Genomic DNA, 26,227 nt, shown 5'->3' on the forward strand with positions numbered 1-26,227 from the left:
AGGGCAAAGATTTCCTGCCAGAAGTTGATATTTAAAAGTTGTCTCAGATGTGCTTTTTGGTGAACACTGTACACCCGACAGTGTGGTCCTATCTATAGGTACTCTGGTGGTAAACCTGGAAGTGGTGCCATGGGTGAGAGCGCATATGCGTCCTGTTCAGCGCTCCCTGCTGTCTCATTGGAACCCACAGTCTCAGGACTATTTGATTCAGCTCTACTTGCCGATAGAAATTTACTCATCTCCCATGGTGGTTGCAAATGGATCTGAGAGGGGGCATCTTCCATGACATTGCCAGACTGGTTGGTACTCCTCACAGATGTGAGTCTCCAGGATTGGGGAGCTCACTGTTAGGAACTAAGGGCATAAAGAGGTGGAACACAGAGTCTTTCTGGAGCATCAATTGCCTTGGACGGTCTGGATGGCATGCTTACAGTTCACCAGCAGATTGTCAGACAATGCAAGACCTGTGGCTTACATCAGTCGGTAGGGAGGAACCAAGAACCAGCAAGTGTTGCTGGAAATATTCCAACTTGTGGAAGGGCATCTCTAGGAGATCTAGGACTCGCATTTGCAGGGAAAGACAATGTAAGAGCAAACTTTTGAGCAGGGAGAGTCTGGACTCAGGACAATGGGTATTGTCTGACTAGGCATTTCAGCTCACAGTGGATTGCTGGGGCCTTCCGTTCCTAGACTTGCTGGCAACCTCTCGTGATGTGAAGGTTCCTAGATTCTTCAGTCGCAGGAAAGATCAGAAGTCCTTGGCTATCTATGCTCTCGTGCAGATATGGCTGGAAGATAAGCTGCTGTATGCCTTTTCCCCGAGACCTATGTTGGGCAGAATAGTTTGTAGGATTGAAGGGCACTGGATTGGCCCAGAAGACCATGGTATGCAGATCTATGAAGACTCTTGGTAGAAAGCCGCCTTCATCTTCTGCTGCACAAGAATCTGTTGCAGCAGGGACCTGTTCTTCAAAAATATCCTACTTGGTTTTGCCTTAAGGTATGGCCCTTGAGAGGGCTTGCTTGTTGAAGCATGGATATTCTGTGGTGATTACCACCTTGCTATGAGCTCAAATGTTCTCCACTTCTTTAGCCTGTGTGCGGGTTTGGTGAGTTTGAGGCTTGGTGTGAGGATCGAGGTGTGTTTAACTTGTTCAGTTAAGATCCCACTCATTTTGGAACTCTTGCAGGATGGCTTAAATAAAGGGTTGGCTCTCTAATTCTTTAAAGGTACAGGTTACGACTCTTGCCTGTTTCAGGGGCCGGGTGCATAGTGAATCCTTAGTCTTATCCTGATGGGGCCCATTTCTTGAAGGGAGTCTGACATCTTTGTCGTCCCTTGCGGTTACCGGTTCCATTTGTGGAGTCTTAATCTGGTGTTGAATTTCTTGGCGGGCCCTAAGTTTCGACCACTGCGAAGCCTTTCCTTTAGGTTATTGACCTTGAAGACAGTGTTTCTGGTGGTGGTATGTTCTGTGTGCCGAATTTCTGAGCTGCAGGCCTTGACTTGTCTGGATCTGTTCTTTCTGGTGACTTCAGAAGCGATTCAACTGCATACTTGTTCCTTCTTTCTTGCCTAAAGTGGTCTCTGATTTTTCATTTGAATCAGTCCATTTCCTTGCCTTTTCTGGGTAAGGAGAAAAATGTGGAGGAATATTGCCTGTTGTGTCCCTTGGATGTCAAAAGGCATGTCTTGAAGTACCTGGGGATTTCTAAACCTTTCCGAAAGATCTGTCTGTCCTTCATGGTGAAGGTAAACAGGACAAACCAGCCTCTTGGGCTACAGTAGCTCACTGCATATGTGACCGCTGAAAAGCCGTTGGCTGCTCAGGGTTCATTCTGCTAGGGCTCAGACAGCGCCATGGGTGGAGGTTAGATTGTCTCCCATCAATATTTGCTGAGCTGCGACATGGTCCTCCTTGCATATCTTTTCCAGGTATTGTCCTCCTGGGCCTGCATATCCAGACGCAACCTTTGCACGTGCAGTTTTGACTGGACTGCGGGCAGCCTTCCACCCTGTTAAGGAGTAGCTTGGGTACACCCCACTGGTCCTGAGTCCATTTGTCTACATGCTAGGAAAGGAGAAGTTACTGCTTACCTGATAACTTTGTTTTACTTAGTGTAGATACTCTGCTTCCTGCCCTTGGCTGCTGAATGATTGTTTAATGGTCCTCCTGTGTGGCTGTGTGTGCCAGGGGATTACTGGTAAGTATTCATCCAGTCCCTAGATTGGGGTACATACATTCATCGCCTGAGTTCAGTGTTACCTGTTGAGTACAGTAATGGTGGGTTTTTTTAATCTTTTTTTTCAAGTCTATCCACAGTTTGGCTTTTGACGCGAATACTGGTAGGCTGATGTCACTGCAGGAGTATATGTACTGTGACATCAGTTTGCTCAGTCTCCATTTCTGGCAGAGGTGCACAACCCACTGGTCCTGAGTCTGTTTATGCTAAAGAAAACGAAATTAGCAGGAAAGTAGTAATTTCTCCATTGCCAGTATAAACCCATAGGAATTGCCACTAACCATCTTTCTCTATTTGGGAAAACTGACCACTTAGTTCTATGCTTGGTTTCTGTCTCTCTTTTTTTTTTTTTTAATCCAGTTACCAGTCCAATAGGACACTGCCTCCCATGACCTCCCAAATTCCTGAGGAATCTGATGGACCTTTTGAAATGTCTTTTCAAAATCCAAATATACTATATAAACTAGCTCACCTTTTTATCCACGTTTTACGCTTTAAAAAAATATATAATCTAGTAAACTGGTAAGGCAAGACTTTCTTTTACAAAACCCATGTTGGTCATTCTCTTCCCCCCCCCCCCCCCCCCCCCTTCATATCTGTGGGGTCTGTAATTTTTGTCTTTGAGTAGCTTCTGCAGTTTGGTTGGCACAAATGTCCAGCTCTGTAAATTCTCGTTTTTCTTAAAATTGGCATCCTGTAGGCCACCCTCTAGTCTTCAGATACTGTGACTGTTTTAAATGCCTGGTTGCAAATCACCAGAAGCAGGTCTGCAATTTCATGTTTTGAGTTTTTAAAACTTTAGGGTGAACACCATTCGGTCCCTGAGATTTGTCCTTTAAGCTGTCAATCTGATTTATTACATTCTTCAGTTTCATGGTGATTTTGATCAGTTGCTTAGTTATCACTATCAAAACATGTTAATGGCAGGGATATGATTCAACATACTCATTAAAGATACATGCAAAGAATTTGTTTTTATGCTATTTTCTTAGAACTCCTTTTCTGCATCCATCATTTAGTGGCCCAACTAACTCCCTCACAGGCATTTTGCTTCAAATGTACTTGAAAAAGTTTACATGTTTACCTCTGGCAAACTTCTTTTTATATTCTCTTAATTTGCTTTATTACATCTTACTTGCCAGTGCCTATTTTCTTCCCTGGTTTCCTCATTTTGGTCTGCTTTCCATTTTATAGAATAATGCCCTTTTGGCTTTTAATTGCCCCTTTCACCTCACTATTAAACCATGCTGGCAGTTATTTGGGTTTCCTTCAAAATTTGTGTTTTTTGTGGCCCTTTATTATATTTATGCATTTAGTATTGCTGTAAATCATCTTGGGCATTTGTATGGTAAGCAATCTAAAGTTGAAGCTTGAAGTTGCATGATCACTGAAATTGGTGACAATCCAGAGGTAGGATAGCAGTTATCTGAAGCAGAAGGTGATGTGCAAGGAGCTGTTCAGGAAATAACTAAACATCTTACTAGATAAACGAAGCTTGACCGACGTGCCGCAAATGCGCAGTAGAGACCAGCTCTACCGCGCATGTGCGGGCGAGCACGTCTGTCTGAGCCAGCGTCAGAAAAAAAATGGCGGCGTCCAGTGGCAGCAGCGACGGCGGTAGCGGGCGGCGGCAGCGGCCAGTAGCGAGGGAGGGAGAAGAGAGAGAGAGTGGGGGGTGGGACTGAGTGGGGGGGAGAGAGGAGGGACTGAGTGGGGGGGAGAGAGGAGGGACTGAGTGGGGGGGAGAGAGGAGGGACTGAGTGGGGGGGAGAGAGTGGGAGGGAGGGGAGGAGTGGGTGAGGGAGGGAGGTAGGGGGTGGTGAAGAGTGAGGGGAGAGAGAATGAGGGGGAGGTGAGAGACAGAGGGATGTAGCCCGTTTTAACGGGCTTAACTGCTTGTTTTTTATAAAAGGCAGTGGATGTAAATGAAGATCAAATTAAAGATCTAGAAAATAGATCATGTAGAAGCAACCTGCAATTTGTTTGACTTCCGAATCCATTACTGAAAACAAGCTACTTGGCTTCTTAGAAAGATAGAGGCTGAGCAAACTGATTCTGTATTGAAAGTGCCCACAGATTAGGGCAAAAAAAGTGAAGATGGCAATTAATATGCAGGGCCATTCTAACACTTAACTTGGCCTACAAAGCTGCAGTAACAAGCCTACAGGAAGAAAAAGGAAGTGTACTGTGAGGTTTGAGGTAATGGTGTTGGGGCCACTTGGTAATAGTGATCATAACATAATCAAATTTGACTTTATAACTGAAGGGAGGACAATAAGGAAATCTGTGATAACATTTTCCTTCAAAAGGGAGACTGATAACTGAAAGCAGCAGCTGCAAAATTTGTTTACATTAGGCATGGATGATGTTTAAAAAAAAATTAATGGAAGCCCAGACTATATGTATTCCATGCATTAAAGGTGGCAGTCCAAACAGCTGCTGTTATGGTTAAAAGGTGAGTGATTATTCTAGCCAAAAAAATCTTTTTCATATCCAAATACAGTTTGACATCTCTTGGCTTAACAGGAAGCGTGAGTCTTTACCTTACAACTCCCATGAGTCTGTGACACAAGCTCCCATCTATGCAGCTGGTTTGACACAAGATATAAAGAATTCATTGTTTTAATGAAGTCTATCACTAAAATTAGGATTGTACTTTGTGCTTACAGCACTGACAGTGCCTTTTATACCAGAGCAGACTTCTGTGTGAGGATTGTGCTGCTTCTGCTAAACGATTAGTAGGTCAATATTTGCGCTGGTAGCTTCTCACCTTTCATTAAATCTAAGCATACTATTGTACCTGATTTTTATTGCTTAACTGGTGTGGAGCTTTTCCCCCCTAAATCCTTTGGCTTTTTTTTTGTTTGTTTTTGTAGCAAAAGTACCTGGATGCCATCAAAGTGTTTTCTGGCCCATTAGCTGGAATAAACTTAGGTAAGCCTTTTTTGTTTAAAATGCCCTTTTCCATAGATTTATTCATGTGTTTACAGATCTTGAAGACCAGTTGGCTGATCCTAATTTACAAAGAGAGAGGCAAATAACAGAATCCAAACATATGGGAGCAGTATTGAATCTGGTACTCGAACATGAAAAGTTTGACATCACAGTAGGATACTACTTCCACCAGTCCACTTGTAGCTGGACATATGTAATTCGGGGGCGGGCACAAAACAGCTTTGCTTCTGGGGGTAGTTTGTCGGGTTGCCACTGGCAAGGTAGAGGATCTAGTGAAATAGTGGACAAAACAAATCCATTGTGGAGGGCAACTTTCAAAACCATTTTTCGAGGTAAATGTGCTGTCTATTGCTCAGTCAGTTCTAAAGTACCCATAGGGTTCCATAGCATGCATATTTCTAGCTGGATTGAGGAAAGCCATTTCTGGGGACATGTTTTGGTTAGGATTAGAAAATAAGACACAATGTATTTTAAAATTTACATACATTTTCTGTAGAAATTCTCAGAGAACAAACAGGATGATAGTCCTCACATGAGTGACATCAAATGGAGCTCTGGTCCAGAACTTTGATCTCAGATTCTAGAACTTTCAAACGCCCTACTGAGCATGTGCAGCTGTAGTTATCACCCTGCCCCCCAGGCAGAATCCCTCAGTCTTTTTTTCCGCAGAGCTGTGTGAATCACAGTAGTCAGTTTAGCGCTCTCCTCAGTTTTTGTAAATGATTTTTTTTCTAGTTGTAGCAGTTTTTTTCTTTCCCTTATGATAGACTTTTTTCTTTTTTTTTTTCTTTTCCTTCTTTCCACTGTCTGCCAGCCACATGGCAGGCTCTAGTCACTGTGCAGCCTGGCAGAGTCTAATACTATCCCTTATTAAATAAATCACCTGCAGTTTGAAAACTCTGTCCTTTCCTTGCTCTGTCTGTTTTTTTACACCTTTGTCAGGTGCTTGGCAGTCTGTGGGTGATCCACATAGACCTCTGAGCCTGGGGTCTTGTCTGAATTTTACCCAAGCAGGAGAGTTCCATGTCATTTCATCGCTCGATCGGCATCTATGGCAGCTCAGACTGTGACGAAATAGAGGACCACAAGGTTCCTGTGGGGGGTGGGGAGCTCGTCCTCCCCACATTCAAAAGAATTGGTCTCCACAGACAGACATGAGCCCTGGACGATGTAGCCCCCCTTCCTGCTTGCCTGTGATGGCAGTGCAGTCTCCTTGTGAAAGAGGGTGAGCAGCTTGCTGCTGCACCTTCAGTGCCATGTCCAGTAACAATTGCCCATGCACATCTGTGACTAGTGCACTGAAGATCTGATGGATCAATGTCTGGACTGCCATTGAGCGTCATACTCATCCTTGATGCCGTCGATTTGTGCTGGGGCGCACTCTGTGTCGTAAGAGCCTTCTGTACCGTAGATATCAGTGAACTCTGCACCGGAGTCATCGAATACCTTAGGCCTCTGGGGGAGTAGCGGCACTGACCTCTAGTGTCGGGGGACCAGGACTCCTATCGAGCACCATGGTCCCTCTCGATGCCATTGAGGTGCATACATAGACAGTCAAGGTGCATGGCTGCCTGAGAGCCCTCAAGTGCTAATGAAGCCATCGAGTGACAGGTGTTTCAGCCTTGGATGGACTTGGTGCTGTTTAGCGCTGCAGTTGCCATCTACTCAAGGCACCCTGGAGCACAGAGGCATCCAGGTGCAGTGGTCCATGCTCTTGAGGCACACTTGTGGTGTCTAGACTGGGCACAGACAGGTATTGGGCTGTCCCATCACTGGTCTACAGCTATCTGGCAACATGGATCCAGCTGATCCTGGGGCCCTGAGCTGTTGTGATCGGGGGGGGGGGGCGCTCCACCTGGCTTCATGCACCATCTGTGCTAACGAGGCTATCATCAGCGATAGCTGCTGGTGAGGAAAGCCATCAAGCTCGCAGCATTGACTCCTTCAGGCATATAGGTGAGCAATCTCACACCAGCGGTCATAGGTTCCTTTGGGCACCAATGAGGCACGTTGGGGCTGCAGAGCCTTTGCCTGCGGGTGCCCCTGGCACCCTTGGTACCACCAATCCATCAATGCCTTTGGGCATCGGAGCTGCTGGGCTGTCTATATCCGTGGGCGTCTGTGGCACCAGAAATGATCAAAACACGGTCAAGCACCATCAAAGTCCTGGGTACAGCATCATTTGGTGCCATTGATGCAATCCATTGTTGAGCGTGGGAGCTCTGTGGGCCCCATCACCACGTTGGGCACCAGTGGACATGGTTAGATGCTGCAGGACACTATCGCAGAGCACCAGGGAACCATCGGTCGCCATGGACTTTGCTGCTGCCGTTCCATGAGGGAAACGGCAGTGAGCCATTCCCGGCACAATTTTTAAGGGCTGTTTCATAGAAACATAGAAAATGACATCAGAATAGGACCAAGTGGTCCATCCAGTCTGCCCAGCAAGCTTATAGTAGTAACTACTGCGCAATACAAGTCACCTTTTATAATTATCAGTTTCCCAGACTGTCAGTCAGGTTCCTTGTTGGTTGCTGTTTGAGCCAAATTCCCCATTAACTCTTGCCGTTGGAGTTTGAATCAAAAATATCAGGCTTATTGGTTACGGGTAGTAACTGCCCCCATACTAAATTGTTTTCCCAGACTGTACAATTCAGTGTCCTTGTTGGTTGCTCTGTGAATCTAATTCCCCTTTTCCTCTCTTATTTATTTATTTTTGTTTTTTTATATACCGATCTTCTTGCATTGGATGCAAATCAAACCAGTTTACAGTAAAACAATTCAACTTGCCTAGTAGCATTATATGGAACAAAATAATAGTGCTTGCGAGCATTACATAAAAAATGAGGAACAATTAAACATTTAAACATTTAGAAGCCTATGGTGACAATTCTTATAACGAATGTGAGTAAATGTGCCATTAATGTTAAAACGAAATCAGGTGAATGATTGTCTGGATTGAGAAGGAATACTGGGATGGGGGATAGGGTGGAGGGGCGAAAAGAAAAGGTGTAAGATAGGGGAGGGTGAATTTATAACAAAGTTGTCGTGCTGTTGAAGCAGAGAGCAATGATGAAGTTGCATCAACAGCATAAATGCTTATTGATCAAGAGTAGTAACTGCCTCACCAGCAAGTTGCCCCCATGCACTCTTTTCTTCATTCCCATCCTCTAGCCTTAAGGGATCCACAGTGTTTATCCCATGCTCCTTTGAAATCTTTTACTGTTTTTGTCTCCTCCTCCTCCTCCTCTGGAAGGGCATACCAGGCATCCACCGCACTCTCTATGAAGAAATATTTCCTGACATTGATTCTGAATCATCTTCCCTAGAGTTTCATTTCATGACCCGTAGTTCTACTGATTTCTTTCCAACAGAAAAGGTTTGTCATTGTGCATCAGAAGGTCTGTACCATATCTCTCCTCCAAGGTATACATATTTAGGTCCTTCAACCTCTCAGAAGTCATTTGATGGAGAACCCCCCCCCCCCCCCCACTATTTTGGTTGCCCTTCTCTGGACCACCTCCATCCTATCTGTTCCTTTTGCGATACAGTCTCCAGAATTGAACACAGTCCTCCAGGTAAAGCTACCAAGGACCTGTACAAGGGGATTTTCACCTCCTTTTTCTTACTGGTTGTTCGCTGAATGCAACCCAGCATTCTTCTGGCTTTTGCTATCGCCTTCTCTCATTGCTTCATTGTCTTCAGATCGCTAGACACTATTGCCCCCAAGGACCTTCTCTTGCTCCATGCACAACAGCCCTTCACCCACAATCTCATAACTCTTTTTTGGATTACCACACTCCAGATGCATGACTCTGGACTTCTTGGCATTGAATCTCAGCTTCCTTAAATCATTCTCTCTACTCCTTCCAGCATGTCCACTCTGTTGCAGATCTTAGTATTGTCTGCAAATAGATGAACTTTACCTTCTATCCCTTCTGCAATGTCGTCCACAAATATATTGAACAGATCCGGTCCCAATACCGATCCCTGTGGCACTCCACTTAACAGCTTTCCCTTCAGAGCAGGCTCCCTTTACCCTCGCACGCTGTCTTCTATCCATCAACCAGTTTGTAATCCACGCCACCACCTTGGCACTCATGAATAAAATGAGAAGCTTGGGAGTGAGTCTTTTATGTGGGACTGTATCAAAAGCTTTACTAAAATCCATTTAAATCACATTGAGTGCTCTTCCCTGATCCAATTCACTAGTCGCACAATAAAAAAAAAATCAATAATCTGACAGGACCTTCCCCTGGTGAATCGATGCTCCTCGGATTGTAAGCTCATTATCCTTTCCTTCAGCTGAGTCTCCATTAATTTTCCCACCACCGAGGTGAGACTAACTGGTCCGTAGTTTTCAGCTTCCTCTCTGCTCCCACTCATGTGAAGTGGGAACGCCACCGCTCTTCTCCAATCACTCAGCACCACTCCTGTTTCCAGGGATCTGTTGAACAGGTCACGCAGCAGCCCTGCCAGCACATCTCTGAGCTCCCTCAGTATCCTGGGATGAACTTCCTCAGGCCCCATGGCTTTGTCCACTTTCAGTTTTCTTAGCTCTTCCCATACATTCTCTTCTGGAAATTGAGTTTTGTCTACTCCACCCCCATCCATAGTCTTGTTAACTAGCAACTGTCCTCCTCCAGAGTCGTCTTTAGTGAACACCGAACTGAAGTATTTGTTTAATATTTCTGCCATTTCTTCATCTCTCTCCACACATTGATCCTTGGCACCTTTCAGTTTCACTATACCTCTTTATGCCTTTTTCCTTTCTCTGTATCTGAAAAATGTTCTGTCACCTTGCTTGACCTCTTTGGCAATCCTCTTGGAACATTATCAGGTACTTGGGGGTACCATGGGAGCAATGGCACCCACCACCACACTATAATCAGAGTCCTGGTGGTACTGAGAAGCCGTTGTCACACTGTTCCTATCCACTCCATTGGATGTTAGTGTGACACTGGTGTGCAGCATGCACGGTCAGAGCATCTATTCCAAGCGGCGAGGCACTGGCAGGCAGCATTCTCCATACCTGTGCAGTATATAGCCATCACACAAACACCCACTCGCACCAATAGTGTATTCCAGTACACCCCTCTGTAAACAACAACAATAACCAATGTACTGGTATATATTATATAGCACACTGTCACCGAAAAACGTTTGTTAGACCCTCTATTCACGAGTAGGCATATATAATTCCATCTCGTTTGTCATAAGGGGTCTCATTACTTTAATTACGAATCACACCTATATTTTGTTTGAATTTTTCACATTTTCTTTAAAAATATCTCCTCAAAAACATTCATGGGGAAAACTCCCAACCGATACAGTCACACGGGTAATATTGATACAGATACTTATCCACGATGAAAAGGTCCCAAACGTCCCGACATGGCCATGTTTCAGACCGGAGTCCTGCTTCAGGGGAATAGCTCGAAATCTGGAAACCAATTCAACGGAAACGATCCATCTTTTACTCAAAGAAGTTCCATCATAAGCGGCGATTTAGTCCGTGCATATCCTTTTCTAAATGCGGGCTGAATTGCAACCCGCCTGATTTAACAATGGCGACAAACCGGAAACTTTTATACACATCTTCCGGGAACACCTCTTGCGTTCTCGGAGGAGGTATGAACTAAAGTGTGTTTCCGGAAGAGGTGTATAAAAGTTTCCGGTTTGTCGCCATTGTTAAATCAGGCGGGTTGCAATTCAGCCCGCATTTAGAAAAGGATATGCACGGACTAAATCGCCGCTTATGATGGAACTTCTTTGAGTAAAAGATGGATCGTTTCCGTTGAATTGGTTTCCAGATTTCGAGCTATTCCCCTGAAGCAGGACTCCGGTCTGAAACATGGCCATGTCGGGACGTTTGGGACCTTTTCATCGTGGATAAGTATCTGTATCAATATTACCCGTGTGACTGTATCGGTTGGGAGTTTTCCCCATGAATGTTTTTGAGGAGATATTTTTAAAGAAAATGTGAAAAATTCAAACAAAATATAGGTGTGATTCATAATTAAAGTAGAGACCCCTTATGACAAACGAGATGGAATTATATATGCCTACTCGTGAATAGAGGGTCTAACAAAAGGTTTTCGGTGACAGTGTGCTACATAATATATACCAGTACATTGGTGGTGGTTTACAGTATATAGCCATGCCAGGGTTAGGTCATTATGTCAAAGTATCATCCTTTATAGTCTGTTCTGTGATTGGCGAGGAAGCGCCATCACACACTCTGATTGCTTTTTGGCAGTGTGCTTCCACCCACTCTAACAGGTGGTGCTCGGTCCTTGCTATGCCATGAGATTGTATCCACAAACACGGTGAATAGGTGTGCCGCCATCTGTAGGATGGGATTCCACCAAGTACTAGTCCGCATGTTTTTACAACGGAGGGCTCTATTCTTCCAGTTCTCTACTGTGTGTGTGTTTCCTCCATGGCAAGCACAACAGGTTGTGCGCTGCAGCCACAGTACTGACCTAAGACTGTGTCCCTGGTTGGACTCCAATGGGAGTGGATACCAGGAGGGTAGTGTTGGGAGTCGTCTCCTCCTTCCTCAGAAGAAGGTCTCTTTTGATCCCTCCTGTGTTACAAATCCCCTTTGTGGGGAAGCCCCTGGGGCTCCATCACTTGCAGGTTTATTGCTGAACTGGAGCCCTGATTCTTTTGAATCTGTGCATCTCCTTGTAGACCAGGGACAGCAATAGTGGTCATTGGACCGTTTTGCTGGAGTCCTTCCATTTGATTGCCATCATGGCCTACCCCATCTGAGAGTGGCTGTAAGTGGCAGATTAGTCACTTCTGAACCTCAGCAATTAGTGACCGTAACTCAACTTTCACCTGGAGAGTTAAGATTTTTCGGGATCGTGAGGCCCCGATTTCCATTGCATTCCTGTCCCTTTAGGAAGGTGAGATACGACTAGGTTTCCAAGGCTCCTCTGGACACCTGGTTGTCAACCCTACACGGGGTGTCCCCTTGTTATCAGTTTCCCAGAGAAGGGATGTCTCTGCATATGACTAGCAGTCACTTTCTCTGTTCCTCCCAGGATCCAAGAGCCAGTTGGGCAGTAGCGCTGTCCATAGGATGTCCTACGGCACAGCAATCTAGTTCACGAGGAAACCATTCCAGATTTGGTCTCTTCTCCGGGGTAACTCCTTGGTGAAGGTCAAAGGTTTCTCCCATCCAGGAGTCACCTTTTGATACCTGCTGAGCTCAATGGGCAGTGGAGGACCACTATTGCCAGTCATTCTCACCTGTGGGACCCTACATCAGTGAGGAGGGTTCTAGCACATCTAATTGGCAAGTATGCATTTTAACATAAGAACATGCCATACTGGATCAGACCAAGGGTCCATCAAGCCCAGCATCCTAATTCCAACAGTGGCCAATCCAGGCCATAAGAACCTGGCAAGTACCCAGAAACTAAGTCTATTCCATGTTACCGTTGCTAGTAATAGCAGTGGCTATTTTCTAAGTCAACTTAATTAATAGCAGGTAATAGACTTTTCCTCCAAGAACTTATCCAATCCTTTTTTAAACACAGCTATACTAACTGCACTAACCACATCCGCTGGCAACAAATTCCAGCGGATCTTTCCAATTACCATCCAGTTTCTACTTTACCATTATTAACTGGCGGGCTGATACAGTACAGTGTGCTCCGGAGCGCACTGTTAACCCGTCATTGGACGCGTGTTTTCGACGTGCTAGCGTTGCCCCTTATTCAGTAAGGGGCCGAAAATGCGCGTCCAATCCCCTAAACCTAATAGTGCCCGCAACATGCAAATGCATGTTGATGGCCCTATTAGGTATTCCCGCGCAATTCAGAAAACAAAATGTGCAGCCAAGCCGCACATTTTGCTTTCAGAAATTAGCGCCTACCCAAAAGTAGGCGCTAATTTCTTCACTGGGAAAGTGCACAGAAAAGCAGTAAAGACTGCTTTTCTGTGCACCCTCCAACTTAATATCATGGTGATATTAAGTCGGAGGTCCTGAAGGGTAAAAAAAAAAAAATTTGAAGTCAGCCCGCGGCTGTCAGGTCGAAAACCGGACGCTCAATTTTGCCGGTTTCCGGGCCCGCGGCTGTCAGCGGGCGGGAGAACAGATGCCGGCAAAATTGAGCGTCGGCTGTCAAAGCTGCTGCTCCTGTCCAAAAGGAGGCGCTAGGGACACTAACCGGGCCTCATTTAAATACAGAATCACGCGCACAGGAGAGCAGGCGCTCTCCTGCGTTTTTACTGTATCGGCCCTTACGTTAATGGAAAAAATAGTATGTTCACAACTGCAGGAATTCCTCAAAGATGATCTTTTAGACACAGCTCCCAGTTTGAATTCTGCCCACGCCATAGCATGGAATCTTTACTTCTGTCCACCTTCATTATCTTTCAGAGCTTTGACTCAGTACCAAATATCTGTTAGTCCTATTGGACTTATCAGTCTTTGACACACTAAATTGTATTGTCTGAAAATTCTGGGTATAGGGTCCACAGTTTATTCATGGTTCACCTCATTCTTGATAGGTCGCTTTTATAGGGTAAGGATGGGTGCTGCTGTTTCTAATTCCTATTCTCTATCTACAGGAGTACCTCAAGGCCTCCTATTGCCCATCCTATTCAACATTTAATGCCCCTTGGTTCACTGCTTCCCAGGCTATCTTTCAAATGTTACATGGATGACACTGTCCATCCTCCCCCCATCATTTCCTACATTGATGCAGCATTGGGAAAAATTATCAAGCTGTTTTTAGCACGGATTGACTGACTGCATGAGAACAAACTGTAGTTGAATATAAAGAAAATGGAAATTATAATCTTGTCTTGCTCAGAAATGGACAGCCTTACTTTCAGTGTTCCATTCGAAAGGAGCTTTATACCTGGTCTGCAACCTGGGATACAGATAGACCCCCTCTCTTATCCCTAAGACCACATTTCAGTGCACTAGTATAATCATCCTCTTAAGTTACTCCTTTTCCATTCATTAAAGCCTCTTCTCAGTCAATCAGGTTTCCATATAATTTATCTTTTCTGCCTTATTGTAACATTCTTTTTAGGTCTACCAAGCATACATCTGAATTCTTTACAATTCAAAATATGGCCATTCACTATGTTTCACTTGTTCTGGCCATTTTTATGCTGGTTACTGGTCTCATGGTGAATAAAATTTAAAGTTTTAACTTTCTTCTTTAAATGGATCCACCTTGCATTACATCTGTAGTCCATACCTATCAACCAAAATGCCTACTCTGGTTTGATGACAATGTCGTCTGGATATACCTTTTATTTAAGAGAAGCACGGTTAGCTAAATCCAGGAATAGGATGTTTAAAATTGCGGGCCTACTTTGTGCAACAATATGCCTGAAGAAATCAAGACTGAAAAGGATTTACTTCATTTCCGGGACTTCTGAAGGCATATTTCTTTTCATAGGCATTTCCCCCTAATTCCAGAAAGTGGAGAGACCCAATTGTCACTATTCCAGGGGCTGACCTGCTTTTTTTTTTTTTTTTTTTTTTCCTCTGAAGTTTTTCAATTTATTAGTCTATTATTGTCATGGTATTTAATGTGGTGGTGGTTTAGCTTATGATTATTTATGAAATGTTATCCACAAAGATTTGTGGATTGGTGGAATACAAATTTATTTTAAAGATATAAGTAGTAAAAAGCAAGCAATCCTTTGAGGGGGGAAAAAAAATGGAAGAACGTTTATTTTTGTGTCATTCTTGAATCGCTTTTTATTGAGGATACTTTGTGAAGAACGGACTACTTTTTTTTCCCCTACTGCTGGTCTTTATACAAAGTTGTAATCCTATTTGTGAAATCAGTGTTCTGCTCCAGAAATCACTGTGATATTAGGTTAGTCAACTTGGGATTTCTATCTATATTTAGGGACCTTCATTTTCAATTTTTATCTTTATTTTGCCTTCAAATTTCAGTGTTAACACACAAGATCAGTAGAAAAATCACATTTCCATGACTTTTTTTTTTCTCCTGTTATGTCACTTTTTCACTGATTTGTTATAACTTTGAAATTCCCAGGCAAAATCAAAAACTGAAAACTAAGGTATCTATCTGTATTGCAATATAATACGCTGAATGTCATTTAAGGTCAAAATTTTGACAGTGCAAGAAATAACTGCCTTCTGAGGTATTAATTTGCAAAGTGTTACTGTTGAACTCCATTTTTCGTCTTTTTGAAGTGGGTCTTTGAAGCGTGTTTACTTAACAGGTGCTGTACAGTATAAACATATATTGATCAAAAATAAAATGGAAGAGTCCTTCAGGTACAAGAAAGGAGGTACCTAGCATTCTGTATTGCAGATGTACATCTGATAGCACCGTGCTCAGTTAATTCATCTCTACCATACCTCTTTATGTATAATTGTACAGTGCTACATATATTTAGAAATGATATGGTGGTAAGTAGTTTGACTTTCCCAGGCCATAAAATATTTGCAAAACCATTTTATTGTCTCCACTTCTTTGTAACTACAAGTTTTATAAATGCAAGGCATGTATAAATTTTTCTTTTTTTTTTTTTTTTTTTTTTTTTTGGCAGCTGTGCGACCTTATTCTGATCCGGAGTACAGGGATGACACCATGACTGTCTATCAGGTGCCTATATTTGGTGAGTTCTTGGTATGTTTTGTAATCTGTTTATATTTTTGTTGGGTAGGAGGGGTTTCTGTATTGCCCCACAAAAATATCTGCTGAAAATGGTCATCCTGACGTATTATACTCTAGCAAAAGTAGGCCTGTTTTCTTCCATCCACAATAACGTTTCTGGCAGCTAGTGTAAACTTAGGCATCCACAAAATTTTTATTTTAAAACAAATTTGAGGAAAGTGTGTGTTAAGTAAAAGCAGAATTTATGCAGTATGCAATAGTTATATTTGATTGGGTGCTGAGAATGGGGAGACCCCAGGATACAGTACTATAGTTATTTAGATAGGAGAAAAAAAATGTTGATGTACTTTGTGGAATTGTGATGTCCATCATTCTGAGATATAGTATGTTATGTCTTTTTTTTTTTTTCCTTAATTCCTCCTCTGGGCTTCCAGCTCAAATCAGATTAGGGCCGGGATCTATCACTATCTGCCTTCATTTTACATACTTTGGAATATTCCACCCCCCCCCCTACTTATATCTTCTCCAGTTTATAGTCCCCTCAGCACAGTGATGGTCCGTGGTCAGCAGTCATGCACCAAGTCTCCTTTGAGAACTATGCAAACATGGGCTCTAAATCTGACCTCCTAGGAGTCACAGTTGCAGGAATGACTGACTCTTCCTCCTCCAGGTTCTGTGGACCCAGCCCCAGTGAATACAAGGCATGGAAAACCTGAGCTGGGAGTCAAACCCAGGTCCCTCCTCATAGCAGCGCACAACTTGCCACCGAGCCACGGACTGGACTCTCAGTTCTAAAGCCTTCCTGAAGTTGTACTGTTCCCTGCCCTCCCCCCCCCCCCCCCCCAACATCCTTTGTGTTCAGTGGTTCATTGTCTCTCTTTTCTTTTCTCACTAAAGCAGGAATTCTTCTGCTTAACCGACAAGTCGTATATATTCAGACTTGTGTGCATTAATATTTTAGAACCTACCTATTAAACCATTGAGATGAAAGCCTTTTCAGATCCGTTTTATTACTGTTGGGTTTTTTGTGTGTGTGAGAGCAGCCGGAATATCACACGACACCAAAGATTGTCAGAGTCCTGAGCCATCACCAGACAGTGTCGGCCACAAACCTCCATCGCCTAATTCTGCACAGCAACAGCTTGAGAAACTTGAAAACCCGCTCAGCAAGAAAGGAGAATCCTCTGGAAGACCAGGTAACTCAGAATTTTGCTTATTTAAATCTTAGTAAATTGTGATACCTTTCAAAAGGATCAACACGAAAGATAATGTATTACATTAACAATTGCATGATCCTTTCTGTTTGGTCTTTTCAGAGTGTCACAACTTAGGGCCCTGGTTTCTCTAGGATCAGTATAGCACTATAACTGAGCTATAGAACGTTTGTGAAATCGAGCCTCTACAGAACCTGAATAAATTCCTTTTAGCAGTAGGGTTGGGTGCATAGCAGCTCTTCCATTATTGCATTTCCATTGGATCAGTTCTACCTCAGCTGCCTAATCCAGACGGTTTCAGAGCTATTGACCTACTATTAATTGACTCCTAGGCCAGGGGTTCTCAACTTAGTCCTTCAGACACAGCCAGTCATTCAGATTTTCAGGATATCCACATTTGAATGAGAGGGAGCTGCAGACAATGGAGGCAGTGCATGCAAATCTCTCTCATGCACATTCATTGTGGATAGTCTGAAAACCAGAAAGTCCTTCAGACACACCCAGCCTAAGTTGAGAACCCCTGGCCTAGGAGATAATTATTAGTAGGTCTATAGCCTAACCTATCTATAGAGTGCTTTGGACAAAAGCACTATAATTACCTAATGTTGATTCCTACAAGTGATATTTTATGTAACTTGAGGTGATTAATGACCAAATCAACCATGCTGGAATTTGAACCTATGAATTCCAAGTTTACCAAGTGGCAGATGCTTTACATAACTTATTCTGTTGACATCTAGACAAGTAAATATTGGCCAGTGGACTTCTCAGAGTTTAGCAGTGTTCAAAATGCTATAAATTGTTGCTTGAATCATTGTTGCCATGGTTGTGTCTGAGAACTTTACATGTCTGTGATCTCATGTCTTTTTGTACTGTGAAGGTAACGCATATGCTGCCAGGCCTGTCTGAGATAGAGGGAAAGGTAGAACGATCCCAGACTTTAAACTTTTTTTTTTTTATTCTTACATAGTCTGGTTTATTTACTAGGTTAAAAGAAAGAGGGGTTAGTAAATCAACAATCAAACCAAAGAACTAAATGCCCAAATCTGCATGAAGCTAAACATAGTTCATGAAATTGACAAGGGCCAGGTATAGCCAGTTAGCCCTAACAAAAAGCACATACCTCCCTCTTTCCCCCTTCTTTTGTTAAGGTTACTTCTTTGCCTTAGGTGTCTTGTGCCTCCTATGAGAGCAGCAGCTTAAGCGGGGCGGAATCCTCCCCAGCATCTGACCTCTTTTTCTCATCTCTTTCTGGTTCTGGTAGCTGCCTCTTACTCCTGGATCCCCAGCCCTTTTTGTATAGCAGTTTGGGAAGTGGGCTTGGAGTTCCAACCCTGCCTGTCCTCTCAAACCCTTTTAATTCTTAAGGTGACACTTCCCCTTGGAGATTTCGCTCAAACATCTTCTATTTCTGGCTGATTGTGTCCATGGTATCCTTAACCTGCTCCCTGCTGTGTAGGATATAAATCTTATCTTACTTACCAAGTCTGTTAGTAGAGGTGGAATTTTCATATACAGGCTAGTTATAGAATGAGTGGTGATCAGGAAGTGTGCGATATCTGGGGACAAACAAATCTGCAGTGAACTTCTGTAACTCATTACAAGGGCAGTGGTTTTCTAAAATCTGCAGTGGAGAATCCATTTTTCTGAATATTGTCAAATCTGTAAACAAGATTATCTCTACATTTTTATAATTTTACTGCTAATACAGTATGCATCTCTGCCTTTTTGGTAGTAGCATCAGGAAATGTAAAAACTGGCTTGTAAAGCTGCAGAATAGAGGATTAATGTCTCTTCAGTTTTGCAGATGAGACCAATGTGAACTCAGCTTACATACACAGCATAATATTTGGATAATTCTGATATTGGTTTCAATAGCCTGTCCAGTCAACAGGATTTCAAGGTTTTGCTTAAGCCATATATATATATATATATATATATACTCAGCATTGAATTTGGAACTTCGCCCCTTCAATATTCTCATCAGTTACTAGTCTCCTAGTATTTTAATTTAATACATTCTTAAGGTTTCTCTTTTTCCAGCTGAATTCAGCTTCCTAGTTCATGGTCCTTGTTATTATGTAACTTTCTTACTTTTCTGCTTTACCTCCACTAATTATAAAAAGTTGTTCCTTTGTTATGTTATGTTACACTGATCTACCCCTGTTCGATGTAAACTGACCTGATATGGTATTTAACCTTGAAGGTCGGTATAGAAAAATGTTAGATAAATAAATATATATATATATATATATATAGCACTTGGAAATTCATGGCTACTTTAAGATCTTTTAATGAAAGTTTATGGAAGAGGCTGCAAGAGAAACTTTATTAAAAAAAAAAAAAAAAAAAAAGTGGCTAAAGTGAATCTTAAGTTCTTTGGATAGGCATGTATCACTCCTCCTGTCTTTTTATCTAATCATTTTAAGAGTGGATATACAATGTTAAAACACAAAGACCTAGGAATAAGACAGAGCCAAGAAAGCTGTTAAAAGGTAAATCAGTCTAGTGCTGCTGCTTTTAATAAGTTTCACACTGATTAGTAAGTAAACTTGCATGTGTGGTAGAATTAGGAGCTAGTGAGAATGTTTGTTTGTACTGCTCTGAAGGGGAGGTCTCTATGTATTCTGCTCTAATATCTGTTGCATTTTGTCTTTTTTTTTTTTTTTCTGGCATTTCCATTTTAATACCAGATTTTGTCTGTTTTGACTAAATTTCATGACAGTCAGATCACCAACTGTCTTGCCATCAATGATGATTTCCTTTTGGTGTTGTATACAGTTTGACTGCTGCCTATTCTGAAACAATACATTCTTGTTGCCAGCAATAGTATAAAGGAATACTGCTATACAGCAGGATTTTTCTACTTTTGACAGCAGGGAGCTACAAACCATAGTTATCTATTTTATCCTTTCCATGCTGTCTACCTATGATGCCTTAAATTTATATCTTTACCTTAGTGAATGATGGGGATTTTGAGACTTAGAAATTGATAACCTTTCTCATTTGCATTGCTTTTGAAATATTCACTTTTACCTAGTTAAACTTTAAAATTACCAAAATACCCAAGGCACCTGAAACAGGGGGTAAAGATTTCTATTTTTTTCCATCAATAAGCTTTAATTAGCCATTGCTTGTGGGGTGATGTCATCAGGTGGCACTGAACAGACTCATCTCGTTGATTTAGTAGAGCTTTGAGCTCTACCAAGCATGTGCAGGAGCTCCCATGCTGGCGTTGTCTTGAGAAGGCTCACAAGACTATATCATAGCTAAATCTAGCTAGGTAGTCTACTTTCCAAGGTGTGGGCAGGTATTTCATATTAATTCATATTACTATCTACAGAAAACAGTTTACAATAAGTAATCTTGCTAATGAAGCCTCCTCTTTTAACGTATAAAAGAGATACCAATTTCCTTCTAGCACATATGTATATAAATATATAGGATAGAAGCAAGGAAGACTACAACTCAGTAGTACTGAAATATCTACATGTGTATGTATTTAATGAACCTGCATAGTAAGATATTTGCAAAATCACCAAAAAGTGCAAAGTGATTTCATATATAAATTTATGAAAAAAAGGTGCGAATAGGGCTGAGCTGGCGCTATCAGGCGTGGTTAGCACTTTCCCTCAAATGTTATAAATTACTAGGGGGGGGGGGGAAACCCTGATGAATTCTTAAATCCACCCCCAAATCTCTTACCCGCAGCTAATTTGGTGTAAGACTGCCCTAATAAACTTTCATTGTTTGTTTTTATCTCTAGGCCCCATCTTACACCAAATACAATAAATATAACCACTCTGAGCATAAAAAATAAAAATTCACCCAGATTTATTGATAGTTTCCTAACATTCTCATAGCAGACAAGATAAAATTTGTCATAAATGTGTGATTTAAGTATTTCCAGTTTAATTTAAAAACCTTATCACTGACCCCAATTCAAAATAAAGTTCTCAGCGACTCAGTTTGATTTTAATAATTCTTGAAAAGCAGAAGTAATTTTTGGTATTCTGTTACCCTACTTGTGACTGCCTTTTATAAATGTGTGATCAGCTCTGGTTTAAAATGGGGAAAACCATTTATAAATCCCATCCTTCATGGAAATTTCTCACCCACAAGCTAGAAACTGGGAATTGCTGGCAGCCAACTGTCTCTTCCCAAATGTCCTGACGTTCTTTTGTGTGTCTCTGTCTCTGTCTCTCTCTCTCTCACACACACTCTCTCACTCTCACTCTCTCTCACTCTCATATATATATGATGAAAGGCTGCTAATCTGGAACCTGTAGCATTTGTTAGTTATTCCCTAGTGCAATGAATTTCTTACAGCTGGATGTATTGCACTGGTATTATAATAACTTATTTCTGCAGTTGTGCATAGCTAGTTGTGTGTGTGTGTGTAAGTGAATTGATAGTAAGGCATTCTTTCAAGAGTGAGTTCTGCTAGCAACTGTTTCCTAGTTGTTTATACTTTTTCAAATCAGCAGAAATCATGCTATGACATACCATCATTGTTCATGCAAGATATGGAAAACTCTTCTCAATTCAGCAGAGGTTACATGCCATCTGAAAATTAGTTTCCATTGGCCAGGATTTGAAACAATGTCCACTTAACAAAAGTCACACGTTCTCTGGAGTTTTCTCAAGGCCTTGCTGTTCCAAGAGTTGTGCAGATTGGTCAGATAGCGCTTTGATCTGTCCCCAGGTCTTGTGGTGCTGCTTTTTGCAGGGAGTCCGGCCTCTGTCCTTCTGAGGGCTGTGGAGGCTCAGGGAGAAGTTTGGGATTGGGTTCTGTAGACCTTGATGCCATGCCATCCTTACACGGCTCCACACAGCGGCTCGGAACCCAAAGTGGACCTTTGGGAGCAAGCACAGCAGCATATCTATGTCCCCATGTTAACAAAGGAACGGGACCATGCCAAACAGGGTTAGGTAACATTCTATACAAGACTGACGGCTGTGGGTGACTAACCCTAGTCCCATAATGATTATCCACGGCTGTGGTCTGATTTGAATTTGATATGTTTAGATTTAAAGTGAACAATACTTTGTTCAGCCAGTCCTGTTCAGGGGGAAGTCCAATGGCATTCCCTCCTTTTTGTTTGTGTTTGTCAAGGGCTGTCTTAAGGGTGTGATTGGCCCTCTCCACAATGGCTTGCCCTGTGGAATTGTAGGGAATGCCAAATATGTGTTTAATGTTTCATTGTTGGCAAAATTCAGCAAAGGAATGGCTGCTGTAAGCAGGGCCATTAGTTTTCAGAACAGAGGGTAATCCCATTTATAGAAAAAGTTTTTATACAGTGATTAATAACATGTTCGGTAGCTTCTGCTTTTTGGGGTGTGGCCCATAGAAAATGCGAGAAAGTATCAATGGTTACATGCAAAAACTTCCATGGGGCAGAGGAGGGATATTGGGTAACATCCATCTGCCAGAATTCGTTGGCACGTAAGCCTCGTGGGTTCACGCCCATAGAAGGGGCAGAGGTGACTTGTGAACATTGGGGGCATTGTTGCACAATGGCTTGGGCTTGTTCTAGTGGGATATTAAATTGTTTTGCGATAGACTTAGCATTTTGATGGAACATGGAATGACTATTCCAGGGTGTCACAGTAAGCACTGCCTGTTTTGTGGCTGCAACTGCATTGCCCTCAGAAATCCATCGAGGGAAAGGCTGGTGGCTTCTGATATGGGCAATGTAAAGTTGGTGTGTGCGGCTTTGGAGAGCTGACTGCAGGGTAAGGAACAGGGATATTAGATTCTCGTCTAATGAAGGGGTTACATATGCTCCAGGAAGAGAAGAAGCAACATTACAAACATACTGGCTATCAGAAATAATGTTTAAATCAGCATTCATAAAACATTGCAAAGCGAGAATTGACTGCAGCTAGTTCTGCTCTCTGTGCTGACTGCTGAGGTGGCGTAATTTGTCACCCATTTTCCTTGCGCTTGCCAGGCGACCGCTCCCCATTTCGGACCACCATCGGTGAAAACCGTTTGTGCCTGGGGTAAAGGGGTAGGCTGAACCACAAACAACAAGTACTTCAAACATTACATTAAACATATGTTACACAAGACTGACACACATTCCTCCATCCTGTAAATATTCATTCATAGTCTTCTTGACATCAAGACAGACAACAGATAATACATAATTGGAGCTCAAAATTCGTATCCAAAATTTATCAAACAAAATTAGATCAAAAATCGGCATGGGATTACCTCCAGGTCCTGGAATCCATGGCTTCCACCATAGATCTGGTCCCCTGGGCGTTTGTACATATGCGTCCCTTACAGCGCGCCTTGCTCTCCCGCTGGAAGCCGGTGTCTTGGGACTTCCAAGCCATCTCGTGGTGGTTCAACCTGTTTCATCTTCTCCAGGGTGTTTCTTTGGACATCCCGAAATGGGTAATCGTCACAACGGACGCCAGTCTCTCTGGCTGGGGAGCGGTGTGTCAGATGAGTTCTGCGCAAGGGAAGTAGATGCCGTCCCAAGCAACTTGGCCAATCAATCGCTTGGAGACCAGAGCAGTGCGTCTGGCATTGAAACGCTTCCTACCTCTCGTCCATCGCGCAGTCCGAATACTCTCAGACAATGCGACCACTGTGGCCCACATCAATCGCCAAGGCTTGTCTCTCGGGAGACAGTCAGGTTGATGGCGTGGGTGGATACTCATCTCTCCCGCCTAGCGGCTTCCCACATCGCAGGCGTAGACAACGTTCAAGCCGACTTTCTCAGTCAGCATCTAGATCCCGGAGAGTGGGAACCCTGAGGCAGTGAATCTCCAGTTCCACAGATGGGGGGACTCCTATCTGGATCTAATGGCAACCTCCCAGAATGCCAAGGCAGCTCGGTTCTTCAGTCGCAGAAGAGAGTACGGCGCAGAGGGAGTGGATGCCTTAGTCCTCCCCTGGCCCCGTCTCGTTCTCCTCTACGTGTTTCCCCCTTGGCCTCTGGTGGGCAAGGTGCTCTGGAGAATAGTCCCACCAGGGTCCGGTAATGCTGGTGGTGCCGGAATGGCCCCGTCGTCCGTGGTTTTGCAGATTTGATCAACCTCACAGTGGACAGACCTCTTCATCTGGGTCACCTTCCACGCTTGCTGCATCAGGGTCTGGTATCGTTCGCCCAGGCCGATCGCTTCTGTCTTGTGGCCTGGCTTTTGAGAGGCGCTGGCTGAGATGGCGTGGATACCCAGAGGCCGTTATCTCAACCCTCCTCAAGGCTAGAAAGAAGTCTACCTCCATCTCCTATATCAGGGTATGGAAAGTTTTTTTGAGAACTGGGGTGCCTCCATACCTGTGTCGCCACGGACCTCCTCAGTGGCTCAGATCCTATCTTTTCTTCAACAGGGTCTGGACAAGGATCTGGCCTACAACTCGCTGAGAGTGCAAGTCTTTGCCCTAGGGTCTCTACTTCATCAATGAGCGGAAACTTCCCTCTCCTCTCACCTGGATATCATCAGATTCCTCAGGAGGGGTGAAGCACATGAAACTCCCGGTCCACGCTCTGTATCCTTCGTGGAGTCTCAATCTTGTTCTCTGAATTTTGGTCGGTCCACCCTTTGAACCCATGCATTCCGCGACCCTCAAGGATATCACTCTCAAGACTGTTTTCCTGGTAGCTATCTGTTCTGCCCGCAGAATCTCGGAGCTTCAAGCACTCTCGTGCAAAGAGCCCTACCTTCGTTTTACAGATTCGGGAGTTTCCTTGCGCACTGTGCCTGCTTTTCTGCCCAAGGTGGTTTCAGAGTTCCACTTGAATTAGACTGTAGAGCATCCATCCTTCTCAGCAGATGCATCGGCGGATCTACGCAAGCTAGATGTCAAGCGTATCCTCATTCACTATCTGGAAGTCACTAATGATTTTCGCTTGTTGGACCATCTTTTTGTTCTCTGGCATGGTCCGAGGAATGGGGCCAAGGCATCAAACTCCCATTGCTCGCTGGCTGAAAGAGGCTATCTCTGTGGCCTACATTGGAGCGGGTCGACAACCTCTGGCGGATGTCAAGGCCCATTCTCTTCGAGCTCAGGCTACTTCCTGAGCGGAGATGCAATCTCTCTCGTTCCAGGAGATTTGTCGAGCAGCAACTTGGAAATCGTTACATACCTTTGCTTGTCATTATCGTCTACACATACAGTCGCCTACTTTTGACTCCTTTGGCTCTAGGGTCATTCGAGCAGGGCTTTCCGGGGCCCACCCTACGTAGGGAAGCTTTGGTACATCCCACTTTCTGGACTGGTCCTGGTACGTACAGGGAAAAGAAAAGTATTCCTTACCTGCTAATTCTCGTTCCTGTAATACCAAGGATCAGTCCAGACATCCTCCCTGTCAGTTTTATTGGGTTTGGGATTGCGCCTCTGCTCAAATTGTTCTTCAGTGCCTTTTTTCCTTTGGCTGGTTAATAGTTCATTCTGCAAGTTTGTTTGACACTGTTTTGTGCCTTTTGCACACTATTTGTTACTGAATTCTATTGTTCTTGATCCTTCCTGATTTTCTTCTTTGCTTTGATATACTCCATACTGAAGATTAGTAGAGGGTGCACTACCTTATAAGGAAGCATCCTTCAAAGTTCTAATTGACTCCATCTGCTGGAAGAGGGAGATAACCCACTGTCTGGACTGATCCTTGGTACTATAGGAACGAAAATTAGCAGGTAAAGAATAATTTTCTTTTTTCATCAGCTCCCTGCTATTGTGGCAGTGTATTCGCTTCAGTTTGAAGAATTATCTTTTGGAAATGTTTGTTACCTAAAGATATGTTCAGTTGGACAAATTGAAATTGACTAGGACTGTAGATGGATGATTATCATTTGAGGGAAAGTACTAACTGCTTCTGGCAGCGCAAACTTAGTAAAACTGACAACACATATCTATATTTAATCTTTTGGTGGTATCTCATTCTTAACACATTTTTCTTAAAGCGTATATTTTATAGGCTCTCGTTTGTAAGCACTGTTTCTGTTTTGCGTAGAGAACAGTGAGAGAACTTCCGCAAGAACTGCTTCCTTGGTGGTTGCTTTTATTTGCAAGGTAAGGCGTCTCTGGTTTTGTAGTACTCAGTTTGCGTCACCATGAGACTAGTAATGGTCTGTAAAAACTGCTTTGCTTCAGAGTTGAGCAGTACTGTTACCTCATATCTTGTGTGATGATAATGGACATGGCTGACATTTTCTTTGCAGTACTACTTG

At 43.2% G+C, this 26,227-nt stretch overlaps 1 protein-coding gene across 1 annotated transcript in view; it reads left to right on the plus strand.

The window, feature by feature from the left end:
• ELAC2 (elaC ribonuclease Z 2) overlaps nucleotides 1-26,227 on the plus strand; it is a 183,555-nt gene that overhangs the window by 39,215 nt on the left and 118,113 nt on the right. Inside the window, exons 5-8 of the mRNA XM_029600234.1 lie at nucleotides 5,121-5,178; nucleotides 15,760-15,828; nucleotides 16,871-17,023; nucleotides 26,011-26,069. Of these exons, the coding sequence (XP_029456094.1) occupies nucleotides 5,121-5,178; nucleotides 15,760-15,828; nucleotides 16,871-17,023; nucleotides 26,011-26,069 (339 nt within the window). The remainder of the gene's footprint in view (nucleotides 1-5,120; nucleotides 5,179-15,759; nucleotides 15,829-16,870; nucleotides 17,024-26,010; nucleotides 26,070-26,227) is intronic.

This window comes from Rhinatrema bivittatum, chromosome 4 (genome assembly GCF_901001135.1).
Source record: "Rhinatrema bivittatum chromosome 4, aRhiBiv1.1, whole genome shotgun sequence".
Classification (NCBI taxonomy): domain Eukaryota; kingdom Metazoa; phylum Chordata; class Amphibia; order Gymnophiona; family Rhinatrematidae; genus Rhinatrema; species Rhinatrema bivittatum.